The 13,466-nt window shown below is 44.4% G+C and overlaps 1 protein-coding gene across 1 annotated transcript in view; it reads right to left on the reverse strand.

Annotated features, from left to right (window-relative positions):
* The window catches only part of SCFD2 (sec1 family domain containing 2), a 231,514-nt gene that overhangs the window by 20,118 nt on the left and 197,930 nt on the right, over positions 1–13,466 (reverse strand). Inside the window, exon 3 of the mRNA XM_039241068.1 lies at positions 1,252–1,386. Coding sequence (XP_039096999.1) covers positions 1,252–1,386 — 135 coding nt within the window. The remainder of the gene's footprint in view (positions 1–1,251; positions 1,387–13,466) is intronic.

Here is a 13,466-nt window from a genome sequence, read left to right on the forward strand (position 1 = left end):
GGGCAGAGTGTGGACAGGCTGGAGTGGACACTATACCCTTGCCCAACCATGAACCACGAATGCCGCAACCTGTGGGGCCACCCTCAGACCCCACTGACCAGCGCCTGAAAGTCCACATGTGCTATTTTAGTCTTTCTCAGGGCTAAGTCCAAGCTTGTGAATGAAGGAAGAGGGTGCTCAACTGGAGGAGGTTTCTGAGACCATGTCTAGCCTGGAAGTTTCTACACAGACTGGCCATCACGAAGAGCCACTGTGTTGCTTACATTCAACACAGGAGCCCCCAAACATTTTCAAGAAGTGGATCTGTAATGGATTATTTTAAAAAAAAATAAAGAAGGGGAAATTTACCAGCCCCACCAGTGCAGCAGACAGAGCCGATAACGGGGGGCAGCAGGAAGGAGACCCGGTGGCCCCTCCAGCCGGTTTACTGCTTTGTCTAGAGTCTGATTGTCTGGCTTCTGTCCTCTGGCTTTCAGAGTAGACCGGTTTTCCTGGCATATGCATTTACTGAACTCTGAAAAGGCCAGATCTTCTATGTAGATTAATTCGTGATTTCAAAGACGCTTTGAAGTAGGCAAAACATTTTGTTATTTCCAAGAGTTATTACAACTGAAATCCTGGTGTCGACTGGGAGGCCAGCCCTGTAATCTTGTTTAGATCCTTTTAAATTTAGAAACTTTATAGTAAGTTAAAAATAGGTCTCATTTGTGTACTTTGCCTCCTTTTATCCCCATGGCAAAGGCTGTTCCGTCATTTTTGACCTACCGTTGGTATTAGCCAGAGAAAGTCTAGCACTTGCCACCTGGGAGTCTGCTGGGCTAAGACAGAAGTCATTTTCAAATGGCTTTTGGGGTGATGCTAGTCATATGACTGAGCAGAGTTCTTCATTCTCCAATGTCAGTTCTGGAATTAAGAGCAATAGACCACTGGTAAGAGCCGTGACTAGTATATGGATCTGGTGGAACTGTGTGCCAGGAGGAGAAAAGTTTTCATCACTGCTATCCTGGAGGGCTGGTGCCCTTAAAATGGATTGGAAAAGACCACGGTGCTTAGGTCAAAAGTAGCTGGACGAGGCTGGCAGGTCGGGCTGTTTATAACCCAAGTTAAATAAAGATTGTACCTGATTTCGGAAGAGCCAAAATACTGGCTGTTATCTTATATGGTCCTCACCAGGGTGAGCATGGTGTCCGTGCTTTCACACCCAGTGAAGGGAGCATAACGGTCAGGATTACCTCTTCATGGTTACTTTACCTTCATAAACATGCTAAATCCAGTCTTAAGGAGATCAGTGAGGCCTGAAGACATGTGTTCGATATCTGCCGGATCTGGCTTCTCAGGATTAAATATTTCCTCCACGACCTGCCTCAACAATGGCTTATAGGATGCCTGGAAAGACAAAAACATTGTGCTGTAAGTGAAAGGGTTTGTTTGGTCTGTCTGGAGTGAAGATAACTTTATCTGCACCAGAAGAAACACAACAAGTTGACTCTGACGCTGAGCAACAGCTGGGATTTTGTGCATACAGAAAGACAATTATAACAAATTGTTTTGTTTTGTTTTTTGGTAATTTTTACTCCACTGCTCTAGCACTGTTTTTTTGTCCTTACCCCTTCCTACAAGCAAATATCTCTTACCAGAGCTGTAATCCTAGTATGACGAGTTTTTCAATCTGGGTTTAAGGTGACAATGTATGTACAAAGAATACCAGAAAGCGAAGTATTGTCTTTTGACACAGACATGAAGACGGTCTCCAGGTTTCCTCAACATCCTCAGAACAACGCTCCCCTCTGCTAGAAACTGGAATGTTTTTTCACGATGTATTGTCATGAGCACAATCCCTTCTTCCTTTATGGAGCTCATCTCCAAGTAGGGCTTGGCCAGAAAATGAAGCCAGGATGCCAAACAGGGATCTGACCAAGGTCAGGGCTTAGACAAAGCAGGCCACACGGGACGATAAGAATTTCGGTAGAACTAAGCTGATGTTGACTTGCTACAGCTCTTACATTTTGATAAAATGTGCACGTTTAGATAAACCTTGAAGGCCTCTAACCAGTGCACTTTTTTTTTTCTTTTATGTGTTTGTTTATTTTTGAGAGAGAGAGAGACAGAGCGTGAGAGAGGAAGGGATAGAGAAAGATGGAGACAAAGAATCTGAAGCAGGCTCCAGGCTCTGAGCTGTCAGCACAGAGCCGGACGCGGGGCTCAAACCCATGGACCCACGTACCACAAGATCATGACCTGAACTGAAGGTCTGACGCTTAACTGACTGAGCCACCCAGGCAGCCCTGTCCAGTGCACTTTCTGAGCACGTCCCCCCCCCCCCCCCCCCCCCCCCCCCCCCCCCCCCCCCCCCCCGCCCGTGCCTTGTTCTCCTTCCAACCTTGCTCTTCCTCCTCCTCTGTTCTTCCCATCGGCCGACCACCTTCCTCCCTTCTGATGCTATTTCTGCTGCTCTAGTCCCACAGGGCACTGGAGTCTGGAGCATGAATGCCGAAAGAAGGAAAAGTCTCCTCCCCACACCCTCTGATGATGATCACAGCCTCAGAAAAGCCAGGTTCTGACAGAGCCCTGCATAGATGTTTTGAACTCCTTGTCAAAAGGAGTTCTGCACTGGCCGAATCCGTGACCTGACGCTGGCAAGTGCTGAGGCTATTTGGTGAACTGACTTCATTTCTGGCTTCGTCTTGCTTTTCTTACAGTCTTTTTTTTTTTGGTGTATTTTTACTCTTATTTTCCCTTTATTCCAATTTTCTTACTTAAAATCTTTTAGAAATAGGGGCATCTGGGTGGCTTAGTCGGTTAAGCTCCTGACTCTTGGTTTCAGCTAGGGTTATGATCTCAGGGTTTCCCGAGTTGGAGCCGTGCATCAGACTCTGTGCTGATAGTGCAGAGGCTGCTTGGGATCCTCTCTCTGCCTCTCTCTGTCTCTCTGCCCCTCTCCCACTCACACTGTCTCTGTCTCTCTCAAAACAAATAAATACATTTAAAAAAATGTTTTAGAAATAAAGCAGGGTATAAACCCTCAAAATAATAAACAATTATTTAGGGGTGCCTGGCACCAGACTGGTTCAGTCAGTGGAGTGTACAGCTCTTGATCTTGGGGTTGTAGGTTCAAGCCCCATGTTGGGAGTAGACATTACTTAAAAATCAAATCTTAAAAAAACAAACAATTATTTAGCTGGGACATAACAGGTGCTTTTATCAGGGATAGAACAGAAGGAGAAATAGCAACTATTCAGTCCAATTACCTACTCATCTACTCATTTACTCATGAAAGGTAAAGCACTGAGCAGGAATTAAAAAAACAAAAACAACGGACATTTAAAAACACAAAAGCAAAAATAATGAGTCTATTTTCCCCATGATAAAGCTATACCAAGATCTATTTTTAAAATTTATCATTCAGGCCAAAAAGGAGAGGTATGAAAATACCCACTTTTGATGAGGCCGTGGGGAAACAGACACTCACATATTGCTGGTGGGAGGGCAAATTTTGTTGCGATCAACGTGGAGAGCAATTTGGCAGTACTGATCACAATTACAAGTGCATTTGACCTAGCAATTCCACTTCTAGGAATTTATCCTGTAAATATGTTACCATATGCGAATGAGACCCATACCAGGCTGTGCATTGCCTGTCATAGAGAAGACTGGAAACAACTCAAGTGCCCGTCAGTAGGAGCTGTTTAATAAATGGGGTAACTCCACTGGAAGAAATGCCACTAAAGCAAAGAGGGATGCTCTTGTGTGGATCTGGCAAAAAGCACAGGGCAGAATAGTGTGGGTGGGAAAAGCAAGGTGAGGAACAGAGTGTGTGCTGGGCTGGCGTTTGTATAAAACGTGTCACAGGGGATTTGGAAGTTTGGATCTGCTGAAATACGCAGAAGATAAATTGCTATGTGATTTACAGACTGCCATGAGCCGTGATCGTGGAGTAGAGGGCAGGAGACGAAGCAAAGGCAGCGTGAGGGGCTGGGGAACACGTTTCAAGATACCGCTTTTTCAAAAAACACAGTTAAAACACCACTACGGGGGCGCCTGGGTGGTGCAGTAGCTTGAGCATCCAACTTCGGCTCAGGTCATGATCTCAAGGTTGGTGAGCTTGAGTCCTCCTTTGGCAACTGCACTCTCGCTCTCTTTCTCTGCCCCCTTGTTCACTCGTGCTCTCTCTACAAACCTACAAAATTAACATGATTTATGCATGGAAGAGACTGAAGTGAAGCACACTGAAACGTTACTTAGGGTTATCTCTAGGTTTGGGGAGTAAGGGGCATTCTTTTTCTCTTTTTCTAAATTTTCTAAGGTTCACAGATATACTTCTAGAATCATAGGATAATCCAATCAATATTTTCAATGTTAAAAAAAACCCAGGGTGTGGAATGAATGGCCTCTGAACTTTGCAAATCATCCTCTCTGAGTAAACTGTCTTGAGAGCCCTTTTATCATCTCAGCCTTTCAGGACATTTAGTCTCAACTTAAATTTTAATCTCTGTAAACTGCTCCCCAAAGAAAAGTCCTTTGTCCAATATTCTGCTACCTTTTCCAGCAGTATCATCAAATATTCATCACCTTCTTTCTTAGTAATAGCGTCTAATTTGTAGCTTGGCACATCATCCACTGGCTAAAACACTGTATTCTCCAGCCTTCCTTACAGCTGGGCACAGCCACGTAACTAAGTTCTGGACGAGATATAAGCAGAAGGTACTGGGACTTGCAAAGCTCTCCTTTTTTAAAAGGGAAGGGTATGCTCTTTCCCTTTCTCTGTTCTGCTGCTTGGAACACGGAAGTGATGTTTGGAGCTCCGGAGCCACAGTGGAAAACAGGGCCATTCCTTAGAGATGCTGGAGCAGAGAGCCGGAAGAAACCTTGGCTGGTGATGGCTGGTGGGGCCACAACACGAACAGACTAAACCGACCTACTTTACTTGACAATACAAAACGTCCTATGTTTAAGCCATTATTTTTCAGATCTGTTTTCTTTGCAATGAAATGAAATTCTAACTGATACGAAGTACAAAGGCAATATAAAGAAATAAAGGGCCACGCCTTCCCTCCAGGAGCTTACATTTATTTATTTTATTAGCCTATTTACACTTATATAGGATAGCTTGAAGCAGAATCCCAGAGAAATAACACTTAGGCTGTCACGATTAAGAGAGGAGAGATTATGCCCCCCAGCCAACAAAAAACCCCCGCAAAAGGTTGTTGCCCTCTAAAGGATGCACTTCCTGCAGGGAGAAAGAGTAGTGATAGTGGAAGGAGCTCAGACTCAGGAAAAAGTCTGTAATCCAGCTAAAATGCTGACTTGGTACCTCCTCTGTGCAAGGAGCAGAGGGCCAGGTGTGACGGGATGGCTCTCTCCAGTGCAGTCTGGGGAAACAGGGGAGAGAAGGAAGGGTAGAGGGCCTGAGGCTCTGTCTTCTCCCCTGTTCCACTTTCAGCTAAGCTCTGGGGAATGAAGTGCCTGGGAGAAGATACCCAAGAAGCTGGGGTTCCCCTTGGGGGTGAGCAGAGGTTTGGAAGGGCTATTCCCCTAATAGCTTCATTCTTGGGATTTTGTGATCATTGTGTGTTATTGGGAAAGGTTGTAAATCCTTTTTATTTTATTTTTTCCCTAAAGTATGTAGGTGACATTTATTTAGAGTGGGAAGAGAAGTTACAACCTCAATACAGAATGTAACAGCCAGCAAACATCCCACACGATCTAGCAAAATAACGTAGATGCTTTCATTAACTGTCTGATGTATCTCATTGCTTAGATTTCTTGACTGCTTTCTCTCTGGTTATCTTTACATTTGAAAGCAATTTTGAAAAATCATTTTCTATCGAGATGCGAGAGGGATTAAGCTATTGTCTCTCAACTCCAAACCCTGTCTTCTGTACTTAGTTCTGTCATGCTGGTCTGTGACTCGGCCGACCATGTTTGTGCTTTGCCATGTAGACCTGCTGGACTTCACCAACAGGGGGCACTAAAGGGTACTGGGGGCAGGAAGAGCAAGCACGTGCTCTTCTCTGTTTATTCGCTGTCCCCACCAGCATCACCCCTTGATGGTTCCTCACTACTGGATGCTGTCCCTTCTCTTGCCTTTTAAGTCATAGGATCCAATAAATTATCTTTCTTGTTTCAGCCAGTTTGAGTATTTTTCTTTTCTTTTCTATTTTCACTTGTAACAAAAAGCACACTAACCCATATGTTTTATTAAAGAGATGTTAATAAGGCTTTCCCACTCAGATATATAGAAGACCTCTAATTCCTTACTAAACTACCAAGCACAGAACAACAAAATAACATTTTCCATTAAAATTTTTTTAAAGTGTTGATTCATTTTTGAGAGAGAGAGAGAGAGAGAGAGAGAGCGCGCGAGCACGCACAAGTGAGTGGGGGAAGGGCACAGAGAGAGGGAGACACAGAATCCAAAGCAGGCTCCAGGCTCTGAGCTGTCAGCATAGAGACTAACACGGGGCTGAAGCTCACAAACTGTGAGATCATGACCCGAGCCGAGGTCAAATGCTTAACCAACTGAGCCATCCAGGAGCCCTAACATTGTCCATTTAAAGAGAACAATTTGGGAAAGACTTTCTCAGGCATAGCATAGTACTGGCCTCATGACTTCTTAGCAAGCACATTTCTTAGTTTTTCCAATTAGGGTTTTAATGATGAGAGCCTTTGGCTCCTTCCTCTCAGCCACTTAGGTTGGATTGCTTTGTGTCTCAAATCATATCGTTGAAATCTGATTGGAATGCACTGTTTCAGCAATGGCTTCTTCGATCAGAGACCTCTAACTGTCATGGAATTTTCTATTTAGGCAGAAGCCACCCACTTCTCAGCAAAGGACCACATAGAAGGTGGTGATAGGGGAAACAGATGTGTTCCCCGAGTGCTCTGCTCAAAGTTTTCCTCACATGCTAGAGAGGGCTGGAGGGGAGATGAGTTGTGTGGTTTGCCTCAACATTAAGAGAGTTGGGCATAGTAATTTAACTCTCCCAATCAAACATTCTCTGTCAGTTCATCTTTGGCCGGTAGGAAGGAGAGGAATTAAAAACACAGGTAAATTCGTTCTTTCCTTTTCTTGCTGGTCATTTATTTCTTGCTTATGTCACATCTGGTGTGTGTTGGCAGTAGGGAGGTCTCTGCCCCCCACAACCATACAGGTGCCCACCAGGCTCCTTCTATTGAATGGCTCCACCATTCTCGAGGGCACTGGAATCCCACACTGATGCCTCTGCATCTCATCAGCAGATGATGGAAGAGAGCAACCAGGGAGATTTTATGGGCCTAGCCTGAGAGTGTTCTATATCACTTCTACCCATTGTTTACTGGCCAGAGTTAGTTGCAAACCTACATTTACCCAGAAGGGAATCTGGAAAATTCCCTAACTGTGCCCAGGAGGAAAAGGAAATGGAGTTTGGGGAACATAGAGCATTGTCTCTGCCACAGACACACTGTAAAGTCTGTATTGAAACATTAATATAATTATTTCCTTAACTGGCAAGTTGCATGTTATAGGCAAAGGACTATTAAACCCTTTTTCCTTCTTCTGCATAAGAATTTGACCTTTGGTTGACTTTCTAGCTCTGTTTCCCTGGAAACCTGATAAGAGAAGAATGTCAAACTGTAGCCAGGCAAGATGGCTTATGATAAAATTGACCCCTGCTTCGTAAATTGCATTAGACTGGAGAAAGCTCTAAATATTGGATGGGACGCCAGAGCTTTGGGCTTCTCTGAGTACGATGACTCTTGTGTAACTGGGCATGTCCCTTGGAGGAAGGCTGGAGGCTGTCCGTGGAACTGTTCCAGAGAAACTGGCTCCTATGGGATATGAAGTTTTCAAGCCAGGAGACTTCAGCCTCCACCCCTCCCCCTACATGAGTCTAGTTCCCTCACTTCTGAGCTGTTAACTTGGGAGCAAGCTGAGTAGCTCCAGGGGGAAAGGCAGGGACCGCTTCATGAAAGGTCACAAGGACCACTCCAGGGAAGAAAAAAATGCCTGCTGCTCCCTGAGGGCTAGCTGTGCACCTGTCCTAGGCAGACTGGGGCCAAGAGGGGGCCTTGACCACATGGCTGGTGAATCCATTAGGCACAGAAGACACAGTGCCTAGAGCCCACCAGACTTGCAGGAACCCATGGAAATGTATTAAAATCAGAAGCACGAAAAATGAACTTTTAGGTCAAAGATAATGTTTTGATATATAATATTGTCTCTATACCAGTTCCATTGTACAGTGCAATTAAAAATATTTTTTTTAGTTTATTATTTATTTTGAAAGAGAGAGTGTGAGCAGGGGAGGGGCAGAGAGAGAGGAAGAGAGAGAATCCCACATAGACTTCATGCTGTCAGCATGCAGCCCGACGTGGGGCTCAATCCCACAAACGGTGAGATCATGACCTGAGCCGAAATCAAGATTAGGATGCTTAACCGACTAAGCTACCCAGGTGCCCCGTACAATACAAATTTTAATATTTTTTATTTTTATAGAGGAAGGGGTCCATAAAGGCAAAAGGGACTAGGGCCATGAACATCATAACATGGCCCTTTATGACAGGCTCATGAGGATAGCCTGAAGGTTTGGTAGAGCCTAATGAAATCTCTGATTAGTATTATCCATGAAAAAGTCGAAATTTCAAAAAAACTGGTCTTATACCAGAAACCCTCTCTTTAAATGGCCAGTACTTCTTCCAGAACAAGCTGGCCTTTCAAAAATATCATATTTAATCAAAATATGAAAAAAATATTTGTGTCTCTGTCTGTGGTTACTCTTTAGGGTAGATATAATGTGTGAGAAGGTCTAGAAGACTGCTTTATTGACTTGACTCTAGTTCTTGAATGAAAGAGTTGAGTACAGCAGCACTCGCTGACATTATACCTACGTCAGAGACCATTTTGAGAAATTAGTCTGACTCTAACATCTTCTTGAATTTGGTGCACCGTAAAGAGGGTCCAAGATAATTAGTATGCAAGAAAGCCGGAGCTGTTGCTGCAAACACATCCCCATCCATCAGTGCTGCTGCCCTTGGCTTTGCTGGTCGGTGCTGGTGCAGCCATGGACCCTCTCAGTCCTGTTACTGGTGATGCCTCTCCCTTTGACGCAAAACTGATTCTAAACAGACAACTTCTCAGGAAAACTAGAATTGTAGAGAGACTATTCATTTTGTTTCAACCCATGACTGTACAGAAACACATCTGTTTAAAACTGCTGATGGCTTTGTCTGTTCCATGGCTCACTTATTTTTATATTTTGCTACACTACGATGGATTTTTTCTCCTTTCATCTTCTTAAAAGGAAATGGTTTGCTCTGCAGATTAAAAAGTGGCTCATTTGCCTCTCTGTTCATCCATCCATCTATCCATCCATCCATCCATCCATCCATCCATCCATCCATCCATCCAATCTATCCATCCATCCATCCATCCCTCCCACAAACCCAAAAGCAGATTACTTTATAAAATTTTGAGTGTAGTCCTTTTAATATGAAAACAACCTAAGCCCAAAGCTCTTAACTAATCTGCTTGAGTTCACACAGGCTGTTAGAAGTAGACTACAGGGCAGAGCCAAGTTTCCTGGCCCCCAGCGCAGTCCCATCTTGTGTTGATTCTTTCAAGAAGGACACTAGCCGGTCTGGAGTTAGGTAGATAGAATCAGGAGGAAGAAGAGAGCTTGGCACTTGGAAAGAACTCTGGCCACCAGGGCTGGGGATTGTTGACAAAGAGGCTGGTCCTACAGACTGTTCGGAGAGCCGCGTTTCACCGGGCACCAGATGAATCAAGCCTCCTCGGGCACTGCTGGTTCTCAGGGCTCCTGATCACCACGCGAGAGGCATAGGAGACAGGGCACATCTGTGGAAAGTTTTCCCCCACGCAGCCCAGCACAGCACTTTGAGACTTCTGCCAAAGCAAGTCATGCGAGAGTCATACGGTGTTTTGTCTGAAAGGGTACAGACACTCTTCACCCTGAGACGTCGGCCTAATAGCCTCCTGATGCTGCAGCTGAGCAAAAGCAGCACATCAAACACTGTGGCATTTAGGGAGGAGGTGAAGCCTCCCACTGAACCGAACCGTTTGCAGTAAGAAACAAAAGCAGAAGACTTGCTGCACAAGCAAAACTGGGGGCTTAGGTTTCCACTCAACAGAGTCTAGGAACAAACACAGACTTCCCCCAACAAACAGGGCGTCAGCAACAGACTCTGACCATACACAACAGCTAATGGTGTAGTGAGCTTGACAATGACTCCCTTTCTATGTGGCCTTTCTCCTAGCAAAGGGGAAGGTGAAATGCTACACAAGAGGGCAAGGAAAAGGCCTATTTTGTCCCTCGCTACGAGGGTTACAGCAAATACATGCATAGTGCTATGTCAGCTCCTGTCCTTGGAGCTTTCCATGTACCAACTCACCTAATCATGACAGCATCTTGATGAAGGAGGTAATATTATTAGCTCCTTTGTACAGAGGAGGAGCTAGGCACAGGGAGGTGAAGTAACCTGCCTAAAATCACAGTTAAGTGCGCCTGAGTGGCTCAGTTAGTTGGATGTCCAACCTCGGCTCAGGTCATGATCTCACAGCTCATTGGGTCGAGCCCTGTGTTAGGCTCTGTGCTGACAGCTCAGAACCTGGAACCTGCTTCGGCTTCTTTCTCCTTCCCTCTCGGCCCCTCCCTCCCCCCACTCTTTCTCTCTCAAATATAAACATTAAAATGATATGAAATAAAATAAAATGAAACTATACAGTTAATAGGACTATGGACCTAGGAACCCAATGCTGTTATGCTGGGCTTTGAACCCAAATGCTGCTGTTAATCTCCATCTCACTAAGAATTAAGAGTATAAGAAATATCCTTGTGGATGGATCCATCTGGTCTCACAGTCCAGAGGCCTTCCATCCATCCATCCATCCATCCATCCATCCATCCACCCACCCCCCCCCCCCCCCCCCCCACCGGGGGCAGGTATTGAGCTGGGCTCAGCAGATACCATGGTGAACAAACATGGGTGCTGTCTCCAGCTTTGGTGATATGTTCTGCAAGTCAAGAGCTTCAATGGCAGCCTCATGATCCCCATCACACCTGCTCTCCCGGCTGTAGCTGAGGTCTTGGTTCGCTGGGAGGGCTAGGTGTGTGGTGATCTTCAGGGCTCATTTCTGGAGATAATTCTAGCTCTCACTCCTCCAGCTCTTCCAGAGATTTTATATGTACTTAATTTCTTGTTTGAAACCACGTTCCCCTTAAAATGATGAGAGTGGTGCTGTCTGGGCTGTGGCTGACACACCTTCCTAAAGGGCTGAAGGATGAAGGTGAACAAAGAGGTGCCTCCGGTGCTAGCAGGGGGACAGGAGCAGCTCTGAGAGCCAGCTTGTGCACTAGAGCAGGAGAGAGGGGTGTTGGGAGGGGCCCTGGGATCCAGGAAAGAGAGCCTAGATGTGCAGCACTGCTCGGACCTGGAACAGGAATCTGGAGCCAGAACAGGTCTGGTGTTTTCCTGAGTGTCCCAGGGAGCTCAGAGCATCTCACCCCGACCCGGTGTACAAACAGCATGGAGTGAGACAGAGAGCACACTTTCTATCTAGGGCTGAGGGCCAAGTTGGGAGAAGAGATGGACAGAAAGTTGCTCAGTCCAGGCCCATCTTCAAACAGCTGGACTCTCAGTCTAGTTTGGATATTTGTCTTTTTCTCATCATACATACTTTGTATGCCAACAAATCCTCTGCTATGTGATAAAGATAGATGTATTGCATTCAAGATGCCCCCAACAAATATTTATTAAGCTTTCACTATAGGTAAAATCCCACCCTAGACACTGAGGATATGGCAGTGAATAAACCAGATCAAAATCCCTGTCCTTACTGGGCTTCCTGCTATGACTGAGAACTTTAAATTTAAAAAATATTAAAAAAACCAAACAGGTAAAAATGACCCATAATCCCATCAAACACTCTTTCTCTATCCACATAAATATAAAGCGAGAGGTTAAAGAGTTCTTCCTTGTCTATCCAACACTTCTCAACCCCTACAAGGTAACCATTATAACTGTTTTCTTAGTTTTAAAAACATTTGTTTAATATACATACCCATATGCTTTTAATTTTATTTACCTTGTTTTTTTAAACAAAAATAGAAAAATGCCTCACAGAATGATCTACGTTACATGTGTTTTTTTTTTTCCACTGAATAGATCATAAACCTTTGTTTTAGTTCGAGTTCTCTAAGAAGCAGAGCCCCATTCATTTCAATTGTTTCACAGTATTTCACAGCCTGTGTCTGTATCATTATTTACTAAATCCCCTTAAGATATACACATACTCTCCACTTCGCCCCCACTCACTGACATTTAGGATTTTCAGTGATTGGGTTGAAGTTATTGACTTCACTGTAAGGGAGTCAATACAACAAGGGGAAAGTTCATTTTGTGAAGGCCATGGTTGCAGGACAGGGCCCTGAGGTCTGGAGAAATAACGCATTGGTAGCTGGGTGATAAAGTTTAGGAAATTTGTTATTGTCTTTATTATGCCCAAGATTTATAGCTAATACACATTTAATCACAATGATGATCAACTGAAAAGAGCTTATTAATTTAGTGTTTTATTTTCACTTTGTCAACTATAGCAGCAACTTGCTTCTTGGAATTCTTCGGTTTAAATCTCTTCACATATCGCCAGTTCTGTGTCTTCTAGAACTAGTCCATACTGCTGTATTTTATTTTATTTTAATTATTTTATTTATTATTTTTTAACTTTTTCAATTTTTCTTTTTTTTCAACATTCATTTTTAAGAGACAAGAGACAGAGTGTGAGCAGGGGAGGGGCAGAGGGGCAGAGAGAGAGGGAGACACAGAATCCGAAGCAGGCTCCAGGCTCTGAGCTGTCAGCACAGAGCCCAACGTGGGGCTCGAACTCACAGACCGTGAGATGATGACCTGAGCTGAAGTCGGAAGCTTAACCAATTGAGGCACCCAGGGCCCCCATCCTGCTGTATTTTAGATTGGTGATTTTTTTAAATGACCAAACTACACACAATTAATTCTGTGAGTGATTTTATCTGTATTTTGTGGTAGTGGTATTCTCAGATCGTTGAACAAAAGATAGGAATTTATGTTACTAAGTTGAGTGCCAGTTTCTAAGGTCTTTCATATATTAGTGGGGGATTTCAGATGCCCGTTGGCACCATCAATCAGTTATTTCTAGAATCTCCATGAGATCCACAGGATAGCAGGGAGGAGGTTTTGTGTTGGCAGTCAAAACTTGGCACCTGGCCCCAGCCGCCTGTATGCCTGCTGCAAGTCACGTGGCCTTCCTAGATCTCAGGATAATAACACTTTCCTGGATGACAGGCTTAGTCGTTGTGAGGCTCAAAGGACAAACCAAATGTGAGCGCACACTTCAAGTGTCAGCTACTACAAGAATATGTGGGAAGAAGAGTCTGGATTTTGCTAGGCTATGGCAGATAACCTTAGCTCTTTGTCTACATGCCCACCTTAAA

The sequence above is a fragment of the Hyaena hyaena genome, unplaced genomic scaffold, assembly GCF_003009895.1.
Source record: "Hyaena hyaena isolate Hyena2069 unplaced genomic scaffold, ASM300989v1 scaffold_187, whole genome shotgun sequence".
NCBI lineage: Eukaryota > Metazoa > Chordata > Mammalia > Carnivora > Hyaenidae > Hyaena > Hyaena hyaena.